Genomic DNA, 24,907 nt, shown 5'->3' on the forward strand with positions numbered 1-24,907 from the left:
ACTGTAGTGTAATTGCAGCACTGTAGTCTCTGAGATGTTACACTTTGTTAAGATCAAAAAATAGGGCTATGCTATCAGATAGCTTTACAGTGAATTAGAATGGACAAAAAGTTACAAGTGTTGTTTTGCTTTCATGTTTTTAAACTTGAAGCATATTTTCCAATACTTGCTATTTTAACTATACTAACTACATTTAACTATATTTTATAGCTTACATTTCATTAAACACCATTAGAACATCACTTCAGGGTCAAATGTTTATTTTTTTAAAAAGGAACTTATTAAAGGAACAAAATACGTGCATTTTGCTTAAAGTTTGTCCAACCACATGAAATTATGATGTAGCTGATTTAAGGAATTCTATGCTAACACATTTTTTATTTGAATATCTAAAATGTGATGCTATTTGAATGTGCAGAATCCACAAGCCACAGTTTTGGGGGACTCTCTGAAGCCTAATGATGCTTATTTTCCCCCTTCATATTATATTAACATCATTTCCAGAAGCAAATAAACTGTATTTTAAAACAATCACTTACGCCAGCATTTGAGGCTTTGGAGAGCTTTCATACCAGGAAACAGGCGAAGCTGAGCTGTAAGATGTGCTGCCTGGCTGCTGCGTAATTGCATCAGATTTGTTCCTTGAAGAACAGATAACATTGCAAGGAGAGTCTCTCAGAGAAGAAGGAAAAGACAGACAACCAGGAGTACAGACGGGAGGCACAGTCATTCCATCACGCAGATGCCCACTATCAATCCTTTCAGACCTCAGGGCTCTTTCTTCTGCTAAGTCAGGATCTTGGTCAGCACCAGAAGCTCCATCTAATATACCATAGTCTGCTTCTTCGTAATACCCATTTTCAATCATTTCTTGATCCTCCTCTTCTTCATCGTCTTGTTGGGAAGAGCAAATAATTTGTTTTTCATATGTTTCTTTTTGAGGGCTAACAGGATTGCTGTTGTCCATAGGCCAAATATCTGAAATATCTGTGCTGCTTCGAGAGCCAAAATAGTTTTCTACAAGCCCCTGCTTTACTATATCAGTACTACTGGTTGGAGAAGGGTTATCAGTACCAGTGTCACTTTTAGCTGCTGACGGTTCTTCCACTGCCTCCTTCAGTTCTAAAGGCTCGATATATTTTCCTTCATTTGGTTTTTCAACCTCATACCCTGCATGTACAGATGAAGAACCTGGAAGAACAGATGGCTCATCCATGCAAGTAATTTCTAAATGCAATTTAGCTGTGTCTTCTGTAGTGTTACGATATTGTTCTAGGACCTGAGAGTCCATACATGTTGCGCCAAGGTCTGCCTGTGAGCTGTTGCTTTTCATATCAGAAGATGTAGCTTCATCTGAAACAACTAAGTGTAAAAGTTCTTTTGTTCCTGAGAGCGAGGAATGTATGGACAGAGTTTCTTTATCTGAATGCCCTGAAAATACAACACAATGTTGCTGCAGATTGGTATTTGATTTTTTACTGTCATCACATTTTGGCAAATCAGTTGCTTCAAGATCCAGTACAGTTTTACTGTCACTTAGCTGGCATTCAGGTACTATAGTTATCTTGGAATTTTCATCAGGTGACAGCTCATCATCATCTGAAGGCAGAGAATTTATGGATGTCAAAGATGATTGTATTTCACTTACAGCACTAGTACTCTCAGTACAATGGCTTTCCAATGCATTTTTTATAGCATAGTCTGGTTTCAGTAAAAGCTGAGGAAATAATCTCTCAGCATTGCATGCACTTTGCCCTTGAACATTTTCAAAAACCTGATCAGGGTTGGGGAGAGTTGCAAAAGAGCTCGGTTCACTTTCTATGCCAGAATCTGAAAACCTAGAAGAGGCGTACGTCACATTAACGTCTGGTAATTTAGTGACGTCTCCGCTTACAGAAAGCTGGCTTTCTTTTGAAGATAAACTAGGCTGATTATTTTTTACTTTTGTTAAGATATCACTGGTGTGTTGGAAGCTTTTTTCATGGACATCTTCCTTTTCAAGCATTGGTTCTCCTGAACGCAACTTGTTTCCAGGTTCTGAAGTTTGAATATTGGGTGTCTGCAGATTCTCTCCTTGCACTCCATCTTGTGGAAACTCAGCCCATGATCCAATATGAACAGTTACTTTCTCCCCTTCATAAAGATTCTTACTACTTGGTTTGACCTCAATTGTCCTAACTCCCAAGGAAGCTGGCTGACCTCCATGACAACCTTCAGGTGTATCTCTGGGCTGTAGAGCACTATCTGCTTGCACAGTTCCAGGGCCTGCCTGGGAAATAGTAAGTCTACCAAAAATAGCCATGTTTTCACTGTGCACGGAGCTACCCTGATTTGGTTGAACACCTTCAATCTTAGCAGCCTTTTCCTCACTTCCAGATGACAAACACGCAAATTCTCTTTGACTTATTTGCCTAGTGCAAGGCTTTGTATCACAAGGAAATCCACTTACTGCAGGGTCCAGCCCTTCATTAGTATTACATGAAGGCCTGCCTTCTGGACTTTTAGAGGCATCTTCCAGTGCTGCACTTTTCAAACATTTGTAGCCTACTAAGACCACAGAGTCCTTAGAGTTCTGTTTCACAACTTTTTTTGTATTTTCAGGTTTCATTGTTTTCATGAGCTTAGTAACCTTAACTTTGGGTTTATTTGCATCTTCATTTTTCCCTTTCAAAGACTTTGTTAGCATCTTTTCATTTTCTGAATGCCGAAGGCTGGAGGCACCTGCAGGTCTTGTTTTCAACTCCGGACTAATGAATCCAGCTACGAAACCTTCTTCAGCTTCTAATTTATCCAGTTTATTGGACTCCGACCTTGGAAGATTCTGAACTACCAACCAGGGTACATCCATATCTTTTATCAAAAAAAGTGAGAAAAAAAAGGATTGGTTACAAGGTTATGCAAGTAACTGAAGCTATAAAACACTAGTAATTATACAACTTCACACAACCTAACAACTTCAGTCTGAAGATTACCTAGCAAACAAATGTATTCCTTCAAAGCCACCAAGAAATGTCAAGAAAAAATACTTAGTTATTACGTCACTTCTGCTCTTTTATTCAAAGAGAAAACCACACTGGGAGGTGTCCTTACCTTCAGTAACTGAATCTAAATACCGATCTTCAAAGATTATAGGCAAGGAGTTCGTATCTCCATCTAGTTCACTGCATTCAATAGGAAGGGGTGGAAGAGAACTGCAGAAGGAAGTGTTTTTTATAGCTGTACACATCTGTAGGTGGCTCTGAGCACTGGAAAAAAAAAAAAAAAAGTAGTACTACATTAAAAAGTAGAACTGTTTATGTTAATATAAATTAGCAGTAATTTAATTCCCTTTATAGATGCTTTTCCCTAGTTAGATCTTTAATAGAAAAATTATTCCATTACTCATTTGAATCACACTATGTTCTTCATTTAAAAACCTCAAATCTCTAGAACATTATGTTTCTCTTGGACTTATGTATTTTTGTAAGACAGCACTTCTATACAACATAAGCCACAGAATAATAGTACTATGTGCTACGTATTTTGCACTTCAAAAGTCTACTCACTGTAGTTCTTGATAGGCAAGGGCAGCCTGCCTAGGATGCTCAAGACAGAAGAACGCTTCTGCAAATCTACGCACCTGCAAGATCCAAATACAGTTAGAGCTGAGTTTTGTATTACATAAAAGTTCTGAAAATCCACCAGTATTCCTACACTGCAGTATTATTCACTTGTATGATTAATATATATTAAAGTTTTTGTGTTTTTTTTGCTGTTTTTTTAATGTCTGGACAGGTGAGGGAAGAGGATACCACAGACAAGATTTGCAAGTGTATATGTAGTAGGCGACTGCGAGACACCCCCCGGGATGTGACGCGGCAGGACCTCCCCAGCTCTATGATTGATGTGTGGCACATGCTTTAGGGGCGCAGACGAAGCACATAGGGTATATAAGCTAGAGTTCACGTGTAATAAACGCCATTTTGCTGTCCATCTCATTGGTGTATATGTGCAGTTATTTGGTCCTGACCTGGTCAGGGTTAGTAGTGTAGGAGGCAATGCAACACAAGTGAAAGGAGAATTTTAACTTGTGTAGTGGATGGCTGAAGGGAAATGTATTATACTCAATGCCTGCTGAAAATCTGATTACCAAAAATTCAATCATTTAAATCAGGCACACCTGAAACAATAACACACAAAAATACCATGAGAAATTTCAGAGAAAGGAAATGACTGTTTGATGAGCACTTCTAAATGTGCTTGAGAATCAGCTTCAGAATCAGAATCACATTCCCAAGAAGCATTCCAAACGTTTCATGAATACTCTCAGTCCTACAACTGTTGTGCAAAAAAAAATCTATAGTTTGTAAAGATTTCAGCTGCAACTGATAAATAACAGTATGTGTGCTGATTATAAGTGCTTTATTCAAGACATAATTGTATTTCTGAAGTTAATAAACCATAAAATATTAAACTGTTATTTCATGACATACGGAACTTTGTTTTTTATCATCAAGTAAGCAGAGATAAAATAGTGTGAACTCTACAGCAACTTACTACAGTAAAATATAATCAATGTATTGAAAACAGTTTCTAGAAAATCCAAGTTAAGGTTTTGCAAATCAGATATCACCCATTTCAAGTATTTTATTAAAGTATTACTTCAATCTGAATGCATTTGTTTAGAACTTTTGTTTTTGCAACTGCCAATTACCTGCATCGAAACATGCAGTTCAGTGCAGTGTGACAGTATGCTTCGTTTGTTGAAGTATGACAGACAAAAAGCAAAATAAATGCAGGATAGAAAAATTGCTGTGGAACAAACACTGAGCACCCACACACTGATGAGTAGCACTCCTAAGATGCTGGTTCTCAGTTCTCCTATTTTAGGACTTACCAAACTGAAAGAAATTATTCAGGAATAACATGTTCAGACCTACCAGAAGATGTCACTATGAAACAAAGATCTACAGTGAACTAATGGTGTACAAACTTTGTTTAATGACCTCCTATAAGTAACTTTTTCAATAGAGCAAAAGTGAGAGCCTTGCTAGTGGGATTATTGTAGTTGATGAACATTCTAGCACAACTACATATATCCTGATGTTTTATGAAACATTTAAAATCTGGTACAGCATTTTATAGTGAGGTACGCAAAGTGATAGCTAAGTATCTAAAATATTTAATTTCCTTATGACCTTATTTTCTAAGGATACTTCAGCAGAACTGTCCATTTTGTAAGCACCTATGCAAAGAGGGTGAAAATGATTTGACCAAATGCAAATGACAGGCGGGGGGCCATAACCAGCCAGATGAATGAGTCCCTCAAAGTGTTCATTTCTCTTAGATTAATATAAAACCTTCCCAGGGGAGAACTTGCCTGTGAAGGGTATAGTCTATAAATACTGCAAGAAGAGAAGGTAAATTTAAAAGAGCTTTAGGTACCTGGTAGAGACCAGAAGTAAGCATCCGTTTCCAAAACACTGAGATTATGTAGAAGGACAGAATTTTGTGCAGTACAGAAATCTTATTTCAGAAACAGCAGATATTCTTTCACAAACAGAATTAGTCAAATCCCACCAAAATTCACTAATCAGCAAGTCTGCATCAGTTGACCTGCGGACAACGCCGCTAATTGAAACATGATCACTGCAGGTTTCCCCCAAGTTTATATAAGAATTCTCAAGACTGTCAATGCAAACTGCAAAATATTATAGTAAGTCCTGCAAAACAGTATCCAAAATCAAAAATCATCCATGCTCTTAAGAATACCAAGGCTCAAATTTACCATCTCTTTTTAATGTAAAGCTTTACTGAAGTTGTGGATTGCTGACTCCTGCTCTATTTCCATGTGGGAAGTCCAGTGGCACATGCTCTACTTACGTATATTTTAATTGCACATATTTGCAAAGTATTCACAAAAGCTCTTCTCAATTTGGAGAACAGGAAACCATTGAGATATCTGCAAATTAGTCCTTGTTAAACTAAATACCATCGCATTGCTGGTTCTCTGTAAGTTGGCTCAGGTAAAATTTCCTTCTCAGTGCTGTATTATTCAGCTTGTTCCAGAAAGCAAGCTTAGAGACAACCTGCTTGCTCTTTGCTATCAGGCCCTAAATAAAAAAGCAAGTTTAAGATTACCTGTGTCCTGCTTTTTAAGTCTTTGATGTTTGGATAGATACTGAGGTATCCAGTAACTGCAGAACTCAGTAAGCAATAGCAATTAGCGACTTCCTTCAAAAATAAAACTAGCTTTATTATATTTTTACATATTTGTATTATTTTTTATTAAAAATATTTGTTGCTTGTTATAACGAGTGAGCTCTGAGCTCAAGACAGAAAATTCAGAAGATTTATACTTGATATTGCTCAGTAGCAAGCTGTATAGATGACTACTCATGAATCTTCTGCAAATGCAAATTCATAACCCCGGAAAAAAATATTCCTACAGCTTTTATTAAAGAAAAAAAAAACAGATTTTTTTCATATTAAAGAAGAAAAAAATGTATGTAACATTGAAAAATAGTGATAGATACTAGAAAAAGTGGGCATAGAAGCATTCTGTTGTGCCTTTGTCTTTAAAGAAGGGAGGTAGGGAACTCCAGATTTTGTGAGAAAGGGAAAACATCCCCAAAATACTCTAAATACAAACAGTATTTCAGTCCATACACCCTTATTAATTACTCTGGTGAAAGGCTGGACATGAACCAGCAGTGTTAACTTGCAGCCCGGAAAGCCAACTGCATCCTGTGCTGCACCGAAAGAAGGGTGGCCAGAAAGGAGAGGGAGGGGATTGTTCCCCTCTACTCTGTCCTTGTGAGGCCCCAGTTGGAGTATGCAACCAAGCCTGGGGTGCTCAGCACAGGAGGGATGTGGAGCTGGTGGAACAGGTCCAGAGAAAGCCACAAAGATGATCAGAGGGCTGGAGCACCTCTCCTACGAAGCAAGGTTGAGGAACTTGGGGTTATTTAGGCTGGGGAAGAAAAGAGTCTGGGGAGACTTCATTCTGGCCTTCCAGTACTTGAAGGGAGTTTACAAGTAGGAGGGGGATCAACATGGCCTCATAGTGAGTGACAGGAAAAGGGAGAATGTCTTCAAACTATAACAGAGGAGATTTAGGTTAGATGTTAATAAGAAATTTTTTACTCAGAGGGTAGTGAGGCCCTGGCCCATGCCCACAGAGCTGTGGTGTCCCATCCCTGGAGGTGCTCAAGGCCAGGTTGGATGGGGCCCTGGGCAGCTGAGCTGACGAGGGACAGCCCTGCTCATGGCAAGGGGATGGACTTAGATCAACATTAAGGTCTCTTCCAACCTAAGCCACATTATAATTGTATGATATAGTTCTACGATGTTCCCTAAAATAAATGCAGTAAATTTGAATTCATAAGGTATTTTGAGAACTAGAGAGAATGACATATCAGAGATTTTAAAAACCATGTTTAAGAAGCTAAGCACATATCACTACTAGCATACAAAACACTGGGTAAGTTAAAGTAAAAATCTCAATCCTTCTTTTGGCTTTATTCATCGTATAAATGTACAAATACTAATTTAGCAGCAATTGAATGCTGGTGCAGGTTAAGTGAAACAGTTTTCTCATTTCATAGCTTCCACTGCAGTTGAAAGATTCTAGAATTTATATTAAAAGTATAGAAAAGCTAGTAAGATTCAGAGATGTCCAGTAAATTGATCCTATGGCTAACATTTCCATTCCAACAAACAAGTCTTGCACTCTTTCTCAAAAAGTCCACTTAATGTACAGAATAGATTATCTGCACAATCACAATTCCCTCATTAAACAAGTCAATGTATTCTTCATAACCATAAACTGAAAGGTTTGCGAAGGTTTTTTGATGTGAACAACAGAACTGTTGGTTAGATAAATCAAACCTCTGCAAACTAAAACCTTAAAATGGACTTTATTTTGGATTGTGACAATATTGTTCACGTGTACTCTCATTAACTGGATCTACTAACAAGCTCTCTGAAAATTACTTTACAAGGAGAACCCCCAGATGAGCTTTGAAATGACCTCTTAGATGGATGTGAAAAATGCATGGATTATGATGTCAGGTGGTAAAGATGTAAAGCTGGCTGAAGACCAAGCTGTGTGTTTGGGGAGTATGGGTGGTGGGTAGTTTTGCTTATTTGTTTTAATGAATCTTACTCTCTGAAAAATTTTAACTGTTATGTTTTTTCAAATCTGTGACCACAAAAGAGGGGACAGAAAGATTTATTTATTAGAAGATAAGGGGAAAGGTTTAGTTCATATGAGAAAATATTTCACTGTGTGCTGCAGACAGCCTGCAGCAAGTGTAAATACACATACACACATCAACAGATGCACTGTGTGTATAGTTACTGTGATGTATCTATTTTTATACATATGCACACATACATGCTGGATCATTTCCAATTTGACTTTTTTTTTTAATCCCAATTCACAACCCTTTCAAAGGCTATACATGCTGTAAATTCTCAATTCAGAAGAAAAATATATCTAATTTTATAATGTAAACAAGCAGTCTAACTGCAGTAGGGAAGGAAAAGGGGTGAGTACCAGGCATAGCTCCGACAGAAAAATACTTAATTCTACAAAAATACATCTCCCACAGACTGCAATTTGCCTTCTGAACTGTGCTTCACATTCAGAAGTTCAACGAAGTGGTTTGGAAACAGAAACAATGTACTTTATGTATTATGTTTCAAGAATATATGCTAACAAGACAATACATAAACTAACAAATGGAACAGCAGCGCCCTTTATGATTCCAACTAATCTTCACAAATAAAACTAGAAAAATTAGAATTTGTATTTGCATTTTTATATGCATTTCATTACAAGGCGCCCCACTAAGAGTACGAACAAGCCCTTTATAACATCAGAGTTAATACAGAATCACAGAATTGTAGGGGTTGGAAGGGACCTCCAGAGATCATCGAGTCCAACCCCCCTGCCAAAGCAGGTTCCCTACACCAGGTCGCACAGGTAGGCATCCAGGCAGGTCTTGAACATCTCCAGAGAAGGAGACTCCACCACCTCCCTGGGCAGCCTGTTCCAGTGCTCCGTCACCCTCACTGTAAAGAAGTTCTTGCGCATGTTTGTGCGGAACTTCCTATGCTGCAGTTTCCAGCCGTTTCCCCTTGTCCTGTCTCCACTCACCACTGAAAAGAGTCCGGCCTCGCCATTCTGCCCCCCACACCTTAGATATTTATAGACCTGGATCAGGTCCCCTCTCAGTCTCCTTTTCTCAAGGCTGAACAGACCCAGTTCACTCAGCCTTTCTTCATAGGAGAGATGCTCCAGGCCCTTCACCATCTTCGTGGCCCTCCGCTGGACTCTTTCCAAGAGATCCTTGTCTTTTTTGTACTGGGGAGCCCAGAACTGGACGCAGAACTCCAGATGAGGCCTTACCAGGGCAGAGTAGAGGGGGAGGATCACCTCCCTCGACCTGCTGGCCACGCTCTTTTTAATGCATCCCAGGATGCCATTGGCCTTTTTGGCCACAAGGGCACACTGCTGGCTCATGGCCAACCTGTCGTCCACCAGGACACCCAGGTCCCTTTCCGCAGAGCTCCCCTCCAGCAGGTCATCCCCCAACCTGTACTGGTGCATGCAATTATTCCTCCCCAGATGCAAGACTCTACACTTGCTTTTGTTAAACCTCATCCGGTTTTTTTCTGCCCAGCTCTCCAGCCTGTCCAGGTCTTGCTGAATGGCAGCACGGCCTTCAGGCGTGTCAGCCAATCCTCCCAACTTCGTATCGTCAGCAAACTTGCTGAGGGTGGCCATTATCCCCTCATCAAGGTCATTGATGAAGATGTTGAACAAGACTGGACCCAGCCCCAACTAGAGGAACACTGCTGGTTACCTGTCTCCAACTGGACTCTGCACTGCCAATGACAACCCTCTGTACTCTGGCAGTCAGCCAGTTCTCAACCCACCTCACTGTCCACTCATCTATCCCACACTTCCTCAGCTTTGTTATAAGGATGCTGTGGGGGACAGCATCAAATGCCTTGCTGAAATCAAGGCAGACTACATCCACTGCTCACCCCCCATCCACCCAGCCATAGACAACATCATAGAAGGCCACCAGGCTGGTCAAGCACAACCTCCCCCTGGTGAACTCATGCTGACTACTCCTGATAACCTCCTCTTCTTCTAGTTGTCTGGAGATGACATCCAGCACAAGCTGTTCCATCACCTTTCCAGGGACAGAGGTGAGGCTGACTGGCCTATAATTGCCTGGATCTTCCTTCTTGCCCTTTTTGAAGACCACAGTGATATTGGCTATCCTCCAGTCTTCAGGCACATCCCCCATTCTCCAAGACCTCTCAAAGATGACAGAAAGCGGTTCAGCAGTCACTTCCACCAGCTCCCTCAGCATCTGTTGATGCATCCCATCGGGTCCCATGGATTTAGGCAACACTGGTGTTGCCTAGGCGCTCTCGGTCCACTTCTTCCCTGACTAAAGGGAAGTCTTCCATTCCGCAGACCCTCTCACTAACCTCCAGGGTCTGGGATTCCTGAGGGAGAGCTCTTTCGCTGAAGACAGAAGCAAAGAAGGCATTCAGTATCTCCGCCTTCTCATCATCCCCCGCTACCATAACACCCCCCCTCACTTAGTAGGGGAGCCAAATTCTCCCTAGTCTTCCTTTTACTGTTAACATACTTAAAAAAATGCCCTTTTTATTATCCTTTATCAGCTTTGCTAGATTCAATTCCAGGCGGGCTTTAGCCATCCTCCTTGCATCCCTGCAGGCCCTGACAACATTTCCATATTCTTCCCAAGTGGTCAGACCCTTTTTCCACATTTCACGGACCTTCTTCTTCCCTTTGAGCTTGTGCATGAGCACCTTGCTCATCCACACAGGCCTCCTGCCACTCTTTCCTGATTTCTTGCTCAGAGAGGCGCACTGATCCTGAGCTTGGAAGAAGAGCTGTTTAAATGCTGACCAGCTCTCACATACTTACCCTTAATGTGTGATGTTGTTGTGCTAGTAATGCTGTGACCTCCTCTTGTAAGGTAATGACCTCCAGAAATTGCCCCCAGAGAGCCATCAGAAGTGAGCAAAGCTGAGCAAGATTCATATTTATAAGTTCTGCCAGTTCATCAGGATTTTCCATTTTCTGAAGGTTAGAAAAAAGATTTATGTTATTACTAGATCACGATTGACAGACAAAATTTATAAAAGGGTATTTCATCTTAGTAAGAATTTTAATTGAAATACAACTTCCAAATAAGAACTGTTTTGTCTAAGTATTAGAAATGACACAAGTCATGTTACAACACAAACACGCTGTTTTAGGTTGCTTTAAATGTTATCCAGATGTTTTTTAGGATTAGGACTTCTGATGTTAAGCTGAAGCAATTATTCCATTAATAAAAATGAGTTGCAACTACTGTTTCTAACATTTTCTAACATACAAAAGTAGAGTGTGCTTGAAAGGAATAGGAGTCTGAATTAGAAAGCAGGAAATTCATATTTGATATATTAGTGCAAACTTCATGCAACCTTGAAGAATTAAATGAAGACATTTTCATTTTAGAATATTAACTATTTGTGATAATGTTTGTATGTCATCATATACCTATAGACACTTTAAGCATGCTCAGGAATCAATGTTCTGATATAGGCTTCCAAGAACCAGGCTATACAAATTCAGCTCAAAGCAAGCTTTTCTTTCTTAAAAATGTACTGTAATCCCAGCATACAGCTCCATACCAGTTAAGTGTAAATTTTAAGGCTTCTGTCCTTAATGTCCCCTACCATTTTAGGAAAATGTTTTTCAGAAACTCGTTGGAGACACATAAGGCATTGAGGCAAAGCGTTAAAAAGTACAGACAGTAAAGACCCAAACTTCAGCACTATTAAAGAGGAAGCAGAAAAGAGGATTATGAATACTGAAACAACAACTTAGTAGGCAAGATTAGAAAGAAGAGGAAGAACTTTTGAAGAGAACTGCATAAAAGAACGGAAAGGAGAAAAAGAAAAAAATATAAACATAGTTTAGCAAGCTAAGGGAAAAACTAATGAAAAGATAATCTTAACTACTGGAAGAATTCACAGAAGCTGAGTAAGTGTAAAACAAACAAGCAAACAAAAAAACAAACCACCAGAAAAAGCTCAGCAAAAAACCTCTTAACTTTCTAGTTTATGAAGTGAGATTACCAGATGCTCAGGGAGAGCTAACTGTATTGGCTTTGTCTCCAGTAGAAGTGACCCTTTTTTAACAGCAGTATTACATTCCTTGCAATTGCACTACTAGTATAGAAATGAAAAGTAACTCTGCTACAAAAGCTGCATAGTTGGCCCACTAAGCAACAAAGCATGGAAAATCTTAAAAAATGTTCTCAACCTTCCGCTTTAAACTCATCCATGATGAGGAGATCAGCTGTTCAGCTGAGGATAATTCTGACGGGTGCACATGAAAGAGTTGAGGAGGCCAATCTAATCTAAGAATCATCTAAGTGGACAGTATTTCCTTGAAAATATATGGAAAAGAGGAGACAGCATCAGGACAACACCTTGCAGAAGTGGGGAGGAGCTGGAGAATCTGCTTTTGTACAAGTTTCTACTACTCAAACTTATAAGTTTTGTTATTTGACAAGTTCAAAAATAAAAGATTCAACTAATGAATGCAGAAAATTCATAATGTGATTTTAATGCAAGCAGTCCATCTTTCTATAATCCTCAGTTTCATAATCTACGACAGCTACATGACCACCAGATCAGTAGGGAAGTTTGTGTATCAGCTGAGAATTTCTCTGTGAAAGAAGAGCAGCTGAAAGAAACGCTGGCAAAAAAACATACAGGTAGTTATCACTAAAGTATTTTATTCCTAAGTAGCACATGAAATTATCATACTCTTACTTTTACAGTTACTTCACTTATTTAATAAATGAAAAGTATTACCTTTACTTCTTCACACAGTTCTGAAAGACGAACTTCTACATCGATGTTTTCTGGAAAGATGAGAGTATATATTTATGAGAAACACCTTCCAAGTTGCAGAGCAAAGACAATTATCTCACAATCAAAACCATTAAAAAGAAAAGAGGCTATCAAATAAAACTTCATACCATTTTAATTTCTACAATGAGCTTCAAATTAATATATTATAAACTCTTACTAAAATGATTTCATACTAATTACTGATATTGAGGACAGAACATGATTAATAAAAAATGGTTTGCAACTATGTATTGTGAACATTTCTCATGAGACCTTGGCAAGGATACCAGTTTTTCATTCCAAGCTGCTCTTGCAAACTATGCAAGTTAGATTACATAGTTTGCATATCACCCTCTTAGCACTGCTCAGCTATTCAGCAGCAATGTCATCATTCATAACTGAGGTAACACAACTGATTTTCCACCTCAGATTTTCCAGGCATTCTTTACTTTAGCACCATTTTTTCTATGGGCATATTATTTACTTGATTTGTGAGCCATATGGATAAAAACAGATTCTTTGGTTGTCTGAGGATTTACAGCTTTGTCAAATAATTTAATTAATTTTTCTCTAAATAGCTTGATGTTAAGAGAAACATAGTCTTGCATAGTATGGCAGCTTAAATTCGCTCAGAACCTCAAATGACTTATAAATAAGGAATACAGATGTAGTCCTTTATGTATGATATCCTTTCTTATTAATAGTTCCAATTCTAGTCAACGAAATCCAATCGATTAAATAATAAATTTGTACAATGATTAGATTTCTGTCTACATGTGAGGTACCAGTAACAAGGGAACGATTTATAAACCTTGTATTACTTGTAACAAATATTTAATTTCTATAAAAACAGTATTAAGGAAAAATCACTATTTTATTTGAGAATCTACACCAACAAAACACTCTTGCAAACTCACATTAATGAACCTAGGATATGGACAGTGAAATAAATTTACCAGCAGCAATGTTGTGTTGACTCATCTTCAGCTGACACCTTCTAGATTTGTATTTATTGACTTTCACATCATTGCTATACATTATACATACTTAGGTTTAAACACAATGACAAATTAATTCAAGAAACTCCAAGGTCTGAGAAAATATGCATCTTACAGAAATGCAGGAAGTTCTCAGAAGCAAGTTTAGAAATAGTTTGGAAAGAAACTACTTATACCTATTAACTAGAGACCACTTGATAATTATTCTGAAAATATCTGAAAACAGTTTATATACCATTTGGATATTTATTTTGGGGTGTTTGTGGCCACATAAATTTTGTCACTAATGGAAAAAGAGATCTGATTCACTATGAAACACAATACTGAATATTCACCCTGTTTGTCACACTGAGATTGAGGACAGGTTTGAAACATTTAAAACTAATGTTTTACTAATCATTCCAATTCTAGTCAATCCAATCTAATCAATTAAATAATAATTTCGTACAGTGATTTGATTTCTTTCTACATCTGAGCTACCGGTACCAAAGGAAACAAAAAAAGCACTGACAAAATGAAATTAACTGTTAACATTTGATAGCAGTGTTGTTTATCCAGTATATACCTGATGAAATTTTGCTGGCTCAGCTAAAAGTGTTTTGTTTTGTTCCTTTTTGTAAACAAAACCAAAATGCAAAACCAAAAAAAACCAAAATGTACATGATTAACACTAATGTCCGCGAGACTCAACTGCTACTTTTTTCTTTCCCCACTGCAAAGTGCCTTGCACTTAAACAGCATGGTTTGCATAACATCAAACCATCACTGACACTCTCCAAAGGTGGGTTGTCCATTGAGATGTGGACAAATGCACCCTAACCTTTGAGAATGTCTTGTGTAGGGTTTAGAAGAATCAAATCTCAAGAAGCCAGAAGCAATTTGAACGATCTCTCAGGAAGAAGTGCTGTTAGCTTCTAATTATTTAAAAACCAAAATCAAACAAACAAAGCCAACAAAACCCTGAGTCCATAGTGATTTAAATAAAGCTATCATTTTTTGCTGTTTTATTTAAGTTTATGACAACTGTCTGAACTCTTCAATTAAAAATTATTCTGTTTTAAAATTAAAAACAGAATAACACTAAACCAAATAAATGAAAGATTTTGCTTTCTATACTCAATCTAGAAATTAGTAGTTCAATTCTACAGACTTCTCTGGAGTTTAACGTACTCTTATTATGGCTGAATAGTGAAATAGTGTTCCTGTTTAGAGAAGAATATAGTATTTGATGTTATTAATAAAAATCTGAGGGATTAAATCACCTGCTTTGAAAACATACCTAGGTAGGCGTCTCTCTGGGTTCGTGGAAACTTTCTTCTGAGAAGGCGTTCATAAAGGACCTGCATGCTGGCCTTGGCTAGTTATAGGGATTGCACACACATGACTAGTTACTACACTCCTTCTTTCATCTGTGATTTATTATTTGCCTTAAAGTTAGCAGAAAAGCTTATGGCTAGCCTAGCAATTAGTGCAGTTAGAGAAATACATGAAAGCATATAATTTTGGTGTAGTTTATAGATTAGATATCACTCATGATAGACATTACACTCTTTTATTTCCTGAAACCAATAATATGTAGAAGCTCAATTACAGTGACTGAGTTCAAGACGATCGTGCATGCTTCTGCAAAATCACTGTTTTCCTTAAATGGTATGGCAGAGCAACAGCAAAGCAAGCAGACAAAACAGAATTAAGGAGGTTATAATTTAATTTAAAACAAAAAATAAACAATTTGAGATTTAAACAGGGCAAGAGATTGTCTTCCATCTCATATATAAAATCACCAAAAGGCAGTTCATTTACTTCAAAAATTGAAAGAAGTGATGATTTTGTACTTCAAGTCCAGAGAGCTTCAATTATTTTGTAGAAGATATAGAAACATGGCTTTCTTTTCCTTTCTTTTGTTATTTTATTTTTATTTGTAACTGTTGATGAGTTTAGAGAAATTAGCATTAATGATAAGCACTGGTTATTTTGCATGAGCGAAGGGCGAGTAATAACAGCACAATTAGTATCCATAGTATTAGTTCTTTTTGTTACATCGATATTCCCAATCAATGTATATATAAAATAACTGGAATAAATGAAGAAAAAAATTCAGAAACAAGAAAATAATTATGGCAGAAACTTTAAAAAAAAACCAAAAACAACACAACAAAACAAACAGCACAGGAAACAAACCATCAGCAGAATCAGTTCAGTGTATATTATAAATGTAAATACTATTTTTCTCTTCATGTATTTATCTAGAATATTTCTTTTCAAGGTTGCATTTCCCTAAGCCAAGTTACCCACAGAAATGAGTAAAGGTTTGAGCCAAGTACTGCTGAAGTTTATGTGAAGTTTTGTTGTGACTACAGTGAGGAGCAAAAGATACCTCCTGACAACGCAATTCAGTTGCCAGCTTCTTTCTATCACATCTATTTTGTGAGTGTTTTAGGGGAATTTAAGGTCCTCTCTCAATCATTTAAATATCGACACGCAGTCTAAGCCTATTCTTACAGTAACAATAATGCCAACAGATTCTACTTGGCAAAAAGTGCATTTTGTTCTTACAAGTTAGACTAAGAGCTGAGTCATTCATTTAATAGGGCGTTCCCCTCCATATCAAGATTAAGATAACCAACACAGAACTACTCTATGTAGTGTTTTCGCTTCTATAAAGAAAAAGCTTCAGTTTGTGGTATTTCTCTATGCATAAATTTGTAATGCATTTGTCTGTGTTCTCTTTAATTATTAAATTCCAGCTGAGTTTGAGCAGAAGGATTTTAGATATATAAGACTTATGAGAATAATGCCAATTCAGTCAAGAAGAGGAGGTAATTTCAGGAAAAAGCAAAAGCTGTATGTTTTATTAAATTCAACATACCCAGTTCAATTCGGTGAGAAGACGGGAGCTCCTTTGTTATCATAAGGAAATAGCTATGTAAGCCTTTGAAAGCAAGCAGCAAACTGGCACAAAGTGTATAGTGGAAATTATAGGCATGGCTGAGGAAAGACTCTGAAACAACAAAACTGCAACCCTAAAAAAAGAAAAAAAAGAGGAAAAAGATTTAGGTGTACTCATTTGATACAAGAAATGAAGCGTTAACAGAATAATAAGACGTGCAAATTGCCTCTTTCATGAACCTCATTCAGCTTTTTGCAATTCTCAGTGGTTTGCAGTATCTTAAAAATGAAGGCTAAACACTAAATATTGTAAGCTTTCCATCTGCATAATCTTGAAATATGTAACAGCCTTCTGCAAAATTTTTCTATTTTCCCATATTATGTGACACAACAAAATAGGTCTTAACAAAGTTCATTGTTTATCAAGTAATATTTCTGCAGAAGATAAGACTTACTGAGATAAAATTCACATCACCCTACAAAATACAAATGAAACGTTCAGTTGAGATATTCTTACATCAGCTGATAACTGCTTTGTGTAGTTATTGCCAAAGACCACACTTTCCAGAGAAGGAATCACAGAGTCCCTATTTTGCGCTGGTGCATTCCTGTTTAACCACGTATTCTTCACTGGGCGAGGAAAACTGCAAGAAGCACAAATGAGCTGGTAAGTCCAACAAGTTACGTGTCACAAATTTAGCACAGTTTTTTTTGTTTTTGTTTCGTTTTGCTTTTTAAGCTGTTTCTCAGTAATACCTTGGATGCCTTTAGCATGGTGGGCTGCCCTCTTAGAACTCCTCATGCAGGGACTGCCCAGAAGCCTCGGTTTGTCTCAAGTGCTACATGAGGGGAGCAGTTCTCTTCCAAGAGTGTCTCCAGCTTATTGGAGCAATTTAAGAAATTATTGCCCTGAACTGTTCTGCTGTTGACTATGTAAGATCTTTCTTATACTTTCCAATGCAATTAATTCAAACACGTTCCTGAAAGTTTAAGCCACACAGATCCATTTTGATCTGTGACAGGTGAGAAGCATTCATTTTCTGGCATCTTTGATGTGGGGGGGGGGGGGGGACACGACTTTTCTTCCTACAAGTGAAGCAGTAGCAAGCAGTTGGAAAGCTGTCACACAAACCACCATTGCTTTTTTGTAACAAAAGCCTGACCTCTGCTACTGAAGAGGAAAGCCTATCAAGGACTGCTGGGAGAACAGAGCATCCTATAACAGCAGCTTTGTGAGGACAGCGCTGGGGAAAAAGCAGTGAAAGAGGAATGAATGCAAAAAGTAGGAGCTTTTAGACAGTGGGCAGGAATAATCAGTGACAAGTTGATTAAAAAAACTAGACTGCACAGGGACCAAGGCTGTAACCAAGTAGAACCACCTCCTCTCTCTTGTGTAAAATATTAACACCAAGTGTTTATTAGAGAAGGAGGTCCTAGATGCTAGTCTGAAAAGGAAAACACCCAGAAAGTGACTGCCTAGCAAACTTTCATCTACAAGAGTACAAAGGAAGGAGGAAAGAAAGAAGTCTGCTATCATAGGATGGCCTGGGTTGGAAGGGACCCTAAGGATAATAAAGTACCAACACCCTGCAACAGGCAGGGCCACCAACCTCCAGATCAGGTGCTAGACCAGGCTGCCCAGGGCCCCATCCAACCTGCTCTTGAACACCTCCTGGGATGGAACATCTATAACCCCTCTAAGCAGCCTGTTCCAGCACCTCACCACTCCCTCTGTAAGGAACTTCCCCAACATACAATCTAAACCTTCCCTCCTTGAGCTTAAAACCATTCCCCCTTGTCCTGTCACTGTCTACCCTAGCAAAAAATTGATTCCCCTCCTGTTTATAATCCACTTTTAAATACCGGAAAGCTGCAATGAGGTCTCCTCACTGCCTTCTCTCATCCAGACTGAACAAGCCCAACGCCCTCAGCCTAACTTGTAAGGGAGGTACTCCAATCCTCTGATCATTTTCTGCTCATGTTCTTCTACATGCTCAGGCTTTTCAGAAAGCCAGAGATACCAGCCAGACAAGGAGATGGCAGCTACAAAGTATTTGCTAAATATTACAATATAGCGTAGCCCAGTTCAAAAAAAAAAAAAAAACACTGTACATTTGAAGGTTCTTTCTCCTCCCTGCCCAAAATTGATGAAAAGCCCAACTTGGATCCTTAAAATAATTTCATCAACACCAGTAGCATCCTACTCTAAAGATAACTGAAGCAGCAATGAAGTTGTTTTGTTTTAGCATCTCCTCCCACATGCTTAGGAAGCTAGAAACTGAAGAAACACTTATACAAGAATATACAAACTTTCTGCAACCTTTTAAAAAGTCAGAAGGGACAAATGCATTTCTGACTGAAAATTAGTAACAAAGCCTGTTTTTTCATTTTCTTTCAATAAACTCTGAAGTTTGACCCTATAGCTAAGGGATGAACACAGGTGAAACACTTGAATTTCACTTGTGTTGTATTTTAACAACTGACATTTCATATAAATGCTGCTACTTTAAGTGTGACATCTTATTATGTGAGATCCTCAGACTAGTAGTAGGCTCAGATATTCCCACTCCTCACTAACTGCTCCTCCCTTAAACAATGCAGGCACTCTGAAGTGTCCCTTCAGAGACATGAGAGTTCAGCTCATTCAGTCAGACAGTCTTGCCTCAAACTCATCACCAAAGCCATTCAACTTGGAGGGAAGAAAAAAGAAAAAAAAGAAATTACTTGAATTCTCTGAACTAGTACAGTTCTAGAATGGCATTGTAACATATGTGAATACATGTATTTGCCAGGAGGTGAAGCCAGGTGCAAGCAGTGAAAATTCTTTATGCTAAAGGCTTTAGTATTCATATCTCCATCTGATTTTGAATATGAAAAATCCTAAAGCATTTCAAGTCTTCAATACCTTGAAAGAAGGCAAAGACAGGTACGCTAAAGATAAAGCTTCGTCTGTGTGGCTGGCAGTATAGCCCTTTACTCATGCTTATTTTTGAGATAGAGAAGCAAAAAGATTGCAATGGATGATACGAGCTAATGAAAGAAAAAGGCTTCAGTGGAAGCTAGGTAAAAGCTTATTTAAAGAAAAAATGAAAACCCTAGGTTTTACTTACTTTAGAAAAGGTAAATGCATCACTTGCAGACATCACTGCCATTACAGTAGTAATTGAAAACAGAGAATACAGTCAGCAAGAGATGCTCTATTTCTATTACACTCGATGATCGTTGTGGGTACCTTAAAACTCAGGATATTCTATTAACAGCATCCACTTCAGTCACTACCTAGAGTCAGCAGATGATCTTACAGATGAAGAACATGAATAAATATTTATACCTATAAATATACATCCCTCCATACAGATATTTATACCTACCTTCTCTGTTCTCCACTTGTATTATCTCTCTACTACGTTACATACGCTTATTTCCAACAAAAACAAATTCAAAATTTGTTCCAGATAACTTAAAAGACGTTTCTCCACACTCTGGATCTTGGATACCGGAATCATAAAGAAAACCCCACTGCATTGAGACTTAACTCCTTCCTAAGTATACTGTGGTGACAGCATTTCCATTTGGGCACCTGATACTTCATTTACATTTTATGAACAAGAGATTACCTTATCAAGGGCTGATGCAGAGCAACCAGAGAAGCATGGACTATAACCGATATGACAGAAAGGTGAAAGTAATCAAACATAACATTGACGTAATGATGAAGGCCCCGGTGTAAGTTAAAGTGCAACTTTAAAGTTCGGCTACTAATTGGCTGTAGTGTGCTCAGGTCATCTGGTCTAAGAGTAAAAAACAAACAAACAAAAAACAAACAAAAAAAACACATACAATTACAGTGACTGTATTTAAAGGGTAATGTGCAAGCAAGTTATTAACAATCAGTACAGATAACAATTTAGCACTGGTGTATATTTTAGTGCAATAGCACCTTCCCAAGGGAAAAACAATATCAAAATGAATCAAGCTGGTTATGAAACCTTAACAGGCCTCAGCGTTGGATTTATCTTGTAATCTCATATATGCCTAATAGGAACACAGTACATCTATATATAACACAGTTTTAATTAGTTTAAAAAGTTAACATATGCTGTTGCTGTAATAAAATCTTCCAAATTTAAACTTACGAATAGTCTGTATCCGTGAAGTGTAGGTCTAACGTTAGCAGAAAATTCATTTCATTAAGAGACTCCTCAATCTAAAAAGAAATTGTGAAAGCATGAAAATTTTCAGGTCCCTTATTTATATTAATTCAAACTGCACATAACAAGGAGTTAAGCATCTGAATACAGTTAAGATGACTGGGCAGATTACCTTCCTCTCATCTAACAGCATTTTTATTTTGAAAATCATCACATCGTTCACAGAAACTTCCTCATTTTTGTAGAGAATCTGAAATGTTTTACTGTAAACTATATTGTCATGGATTGAAGCAGGAAAGGCAAGATCTGCACCTGGAAAGAGAAACAAGTATTAATGTAATAGTTCTAGCATCTGGAAACTCCAGAGCAGTTAATAAAGTATCCTAACATTCCTATCATTTCCATGACCACATTTATAAACATTACACCAACAAAAGCAGCAGTTTCCATTTTAGTCAGCAGCTAATGGAGTTTGAAGGAATGTTCTTTGTTTCTAAAAATCCTTTATCAAATATATTTGAATGTAATTCACTTTTAATACAATTTCTAAATCGAAGAATCTATAGTCAGACATTTGAGGCATCAAAAATTCTAATGTTATTTCATTAATCATTCCTTTTGCTTCGCAATGTTTAACCATACTGAGATCTCAGAATTAACTACAAATGAGGCGAAGATGTTAAATGACACGTACCACCACTCCACTGAATTAATCAAGAACAGAGGTGGTTCCTCCTTTGCTTCCAGATTTTTGCATATTACTCTGGCCAGACCAGTTCAAAGTCTATCACCCGAATCTGACATTTCTTGATCAGTATGACGCTTCTGCTTTCAGCTCAGAAGCTGCTCATCAAAAAGAGTTCAGAAAAATGTGATAAATGGTTGGGGAATCCTTTTCCAATAAAGGTCAAAAGAATTTTGGAAGAAAAGAGAAAGGGAATCGTTCTTAAAAGTTCCCAAGGAAGTATTCAGCAATAATTAGTAGCAAGGGATTATCACACAGGAAATACGATAACAGCCACAATCCTGTGAAACAATGCATAGAAGAAAGTGGAAGTTGGAAGAACTGAGGCAACAGAATGGACAACAGTTTCTTATCAGTCCTCAACAAACAGCCTCAATCACATTAACCTCTTCCACAACACAAAGCCTTAGAGGCTGTATAAATGGGAGTGTGAAACTTTGATTAAAAAAAAAAAAAATCATTTTTTTTTTTTAAATCATTTAGGAATACACAAAAGACAAAGACAACTGAATAAATACTTCCTGCTTTACAGCTCTGGAGCCCACAGACCATTGATAGAAAATCACTGCACAAGTCTGTGTATGGCAAATATTTGCACTCTGTCACCTTTGTAACATTTTAGCCTAAGCTTCCATCAGAAACTGGAAACCTGTAAAAATACATTTTTCTTTGCTGAAGTGCTTTCATATGCATCATCAATTTAGGTCTTCTGGACAAAATAAAAAGGATAAATCATTAAAAGGTAATTCCCCTATGCAAGGCCACGTTCACCTTGTATCAATCCATGTCATATGCTAGAGGTGAAGGGCAGCGAGGGGATGGTTTCATGTTACACATAATCTGACAGAGCTGTACACCATCAGCAAAAGGGATTCTGCTACTGCAGTCTGATATAAAAGCAGTAATGGAGACACACGGCCAAGGTCCTGCTTCCTCTGCACCACCAGCGCCTTGAGTTATAGCCCTTGGTTCCGCTGACCTGAGCATAACATGAAACTGCATCCTCGGAAGTGAGAGAGGAGAGGAAAGGAAGAACTAGTGCCAGGAACAGGCAGAGCCACATCTACTTGGGGTCAAGGTCTCACAATATGAAATCAACAAGGTAGAACTATTATTTTTTTTTTTAATTAGTAAGTCAACAATGTACAGTCTGGACTAGGCTATTACGAGGATTCTACCCTCACAAAAAGCCTCCTCTGCCACACAGAAAAAACAGTGGGGAATGAATGGGTGGATAGTGATAGGACAAGGGGAAACGATTATAAACTAAGACAGGGAAGGTTCAGGCTAGATATGAGAAGGAAGTTTTTCACACAGAGGGTGGTGACGCACTGGAACAGGTTGCCCAAGGAGGCTGTGGATGCCCCATCTCTGAAGGCATTCAAGGCCAGGCTGGATGTGGCTCTGGGCAGCCTGGTTTAGTGGCTGGCAACCCTGCACATAGCAGGGGGCTTGAAACTACATGATCATTGTGGTCCTTTTCAACCCAGGCCATTTTACGGTTCTATGATTCCATTACATGAATTAATTTTTTGCACAGTGAACATTTCTACTTCATTCCTAAAGTGCTTTTTTTTTCTCCTGAAAACTACTGTTGAGTTTCTTAGAGAAGAAAAAATTCAGAAGAGCCTTAAAACCAATACAACAAAGTACAATTACCAATGTTTTTCTTTAACTTCTTCAATTGTGACTACATCACTTTTCAAGTTACAAGAATGCTAGGAGACCTTTGCAAGGTTGGAGCTAAAGCAAACGTCTTGCCATGTCACCACTAACTCACTAGGTCCTGCGTATTTCAAGTAACTACTAAAGGACACAGGAAATAAAAATGGAAGAACCATGGATTTATAAATCTCATGATCTCATGAAAAGGAGGGAAGGCCTGGGTAAGGGATAAAAAGAAAAGCAGAGGAAGAAGCTAATTTAGACTGAGGTTAGATATAAGGAAAAAGTCCATTACAGTGAGGGTGGTGAGGCACTGGAACAGGTAGCCTAAAGATGTGGTGGATGCCCTGCGCCTGGAGACTTTCAAAGCCAGGCTGGATCAGGCTATGGGCAACCTGATCTAGCTGCGGTGTCCTTGTTCATTGCAGGGGAGTTGGACTAGACAGCCTTTAAAGGTCCCTTCCAACTCTGAGGATTCTATTCTAAGCAATAGGAAGAAGGGAAAAACTGAACATGTATAATTAACCTGTGGAAACACAAGGAAGATCTAGATCAGACAGCCTGCAGGAGAGCGGAAAACACACAGCTATGGTAAGGAAACGGCTGTTGACTTGCAAGGAGGCTACAGAGAGCTAGAAGTAAATAGGTGAGATGATTTGGAGTAAAGCAGGAAAACCATGACTTTGTTGAGGAGAATGAGATTTAGAAGAGAGATAAGTATTAGGAAAACAGAACAACAAAAACACCTGGTTGACACAACGTGTCCTTCTCAAGGAGAGCTGTGGGCTCCTGTACAGCCTCCTCTATGGCCTACAAACAACAGACACCTGCGGTCAATGGGTCAAACTTCTTATGCTGTTCTGCAGACAGCATAATAGCAGCTATTTTCTAAAATCATGACAGTCTCACTCACTGGTATCAGCTACTCCCCAACCTTCCGTAGCAGAGCTGTGAGCAAAGTCTACAGTTCTGCTAAATTCAGCAAGCAACCAAAACAAATAGAAAGCAGAGGTCCTCAGCAAAATAAAACACAGTCAAATCCACAAGAAGGACAAATGAGTATGTCAACGGCATTTTTACCACAAAAAGAAAAAAAAACAACCAAAAAGCAAAGCTGTAGCTTGATATGCATTTAACTAGCCAAAAAAAGAGCAGCTCTACTCAACCTTTCATTGACTAAAATGGAGGAGAAGGATACAAACTACAGTGGCACAACCATTACAGACAACAATCTGATATGCCAAACTGTGAGAGGACCCCAGTTTAGGGGTTAGAGGGTTTTACTTTTTGTGAAATAGCTGCTTATCTGAATGAGTTCCCCACTTGGCTTCCCAAGTCAAACAAGACATCTGTGTTAGTACTGCACACAGAGCAATATAAAGGTAAAGAGTAGCAGGCAGGCAGAATCAAGGGCTGATGTGTTTTGACAGCACTGCTGATCTTAACTCACATCAAATTGCAGCCTTTACGTTTACACCTAGTAATGAGAGACAAAAGCGCTAACACATGTCACCAAATTT

At 38.3% G+C, this 24,907-nt stretch overlaps 1 protein-coding gene across 1 annotated transcript in view; it reads right to left on the minus strand.

Annotated features, from left to right (window-relative positions):
• The window catches only part of FAM135A (family with sequence similarity 135 member A), a gene marked incomplete at both ends in the record, with an annotated part of 64,074 nt that overhangs the window by 21,719 nt on the left and 17,448 nt on the right, over window positions 1–24,907 (minus strand). Inside the window, 11 exons of the mRNA XM_079532726.1 lie at window positions 540–2,850; window positions 3,091–3,245; window positions 3,546–3,619; window positions 10,958–11,113; window positions 12,901–12,950; window positions 15,217–15,294; window positions 16,807–16,960; window positions 17,344–17,470; window positions 20,444–20,617; window positions 20,963–21,033; window positions 21,150–21,289. Of these exons, the coding sequence (XP_079388852.1) occupies window positions 540–2,850; window positions 3,091–3,245; window positions 3,546–3,619; window positions 10,958–11,113; window positions 12,901–12,950; window positions 15,217–15,294; window positions 16,807–16,960; window positions 17,344–17,470; window positions 20,444–20,617; window positions 20,963–21,033; window positions 21,150–21,289 (3,490 nt within the window). The remainder of the gene's footprint in view (window positions 1–539; window positions 2,851–3,090; window positions 3,246–3,545; window positions 3,620–10,957; window positions 11,114–12,900; window positions 12,951–15,216; window positions 15,295–16,806; window positions 16,961–17,343; window positions 17,471–20,443; window positions 20,618–20,962; window positions 21,034–21,149; window positions 21,290–24,907) is intronic.

This window comes from Tetrao urogallus (assembly GCF_951394365.1).
Source record: "Tetrao urogallus genome assembly, chromosome: 2".
Lineage (NCBI taxonomy): Eukaryota > Metazoa > Chordata > Aves > Galliformes > Phasianidae > Tetrao > Tetrao urogallus.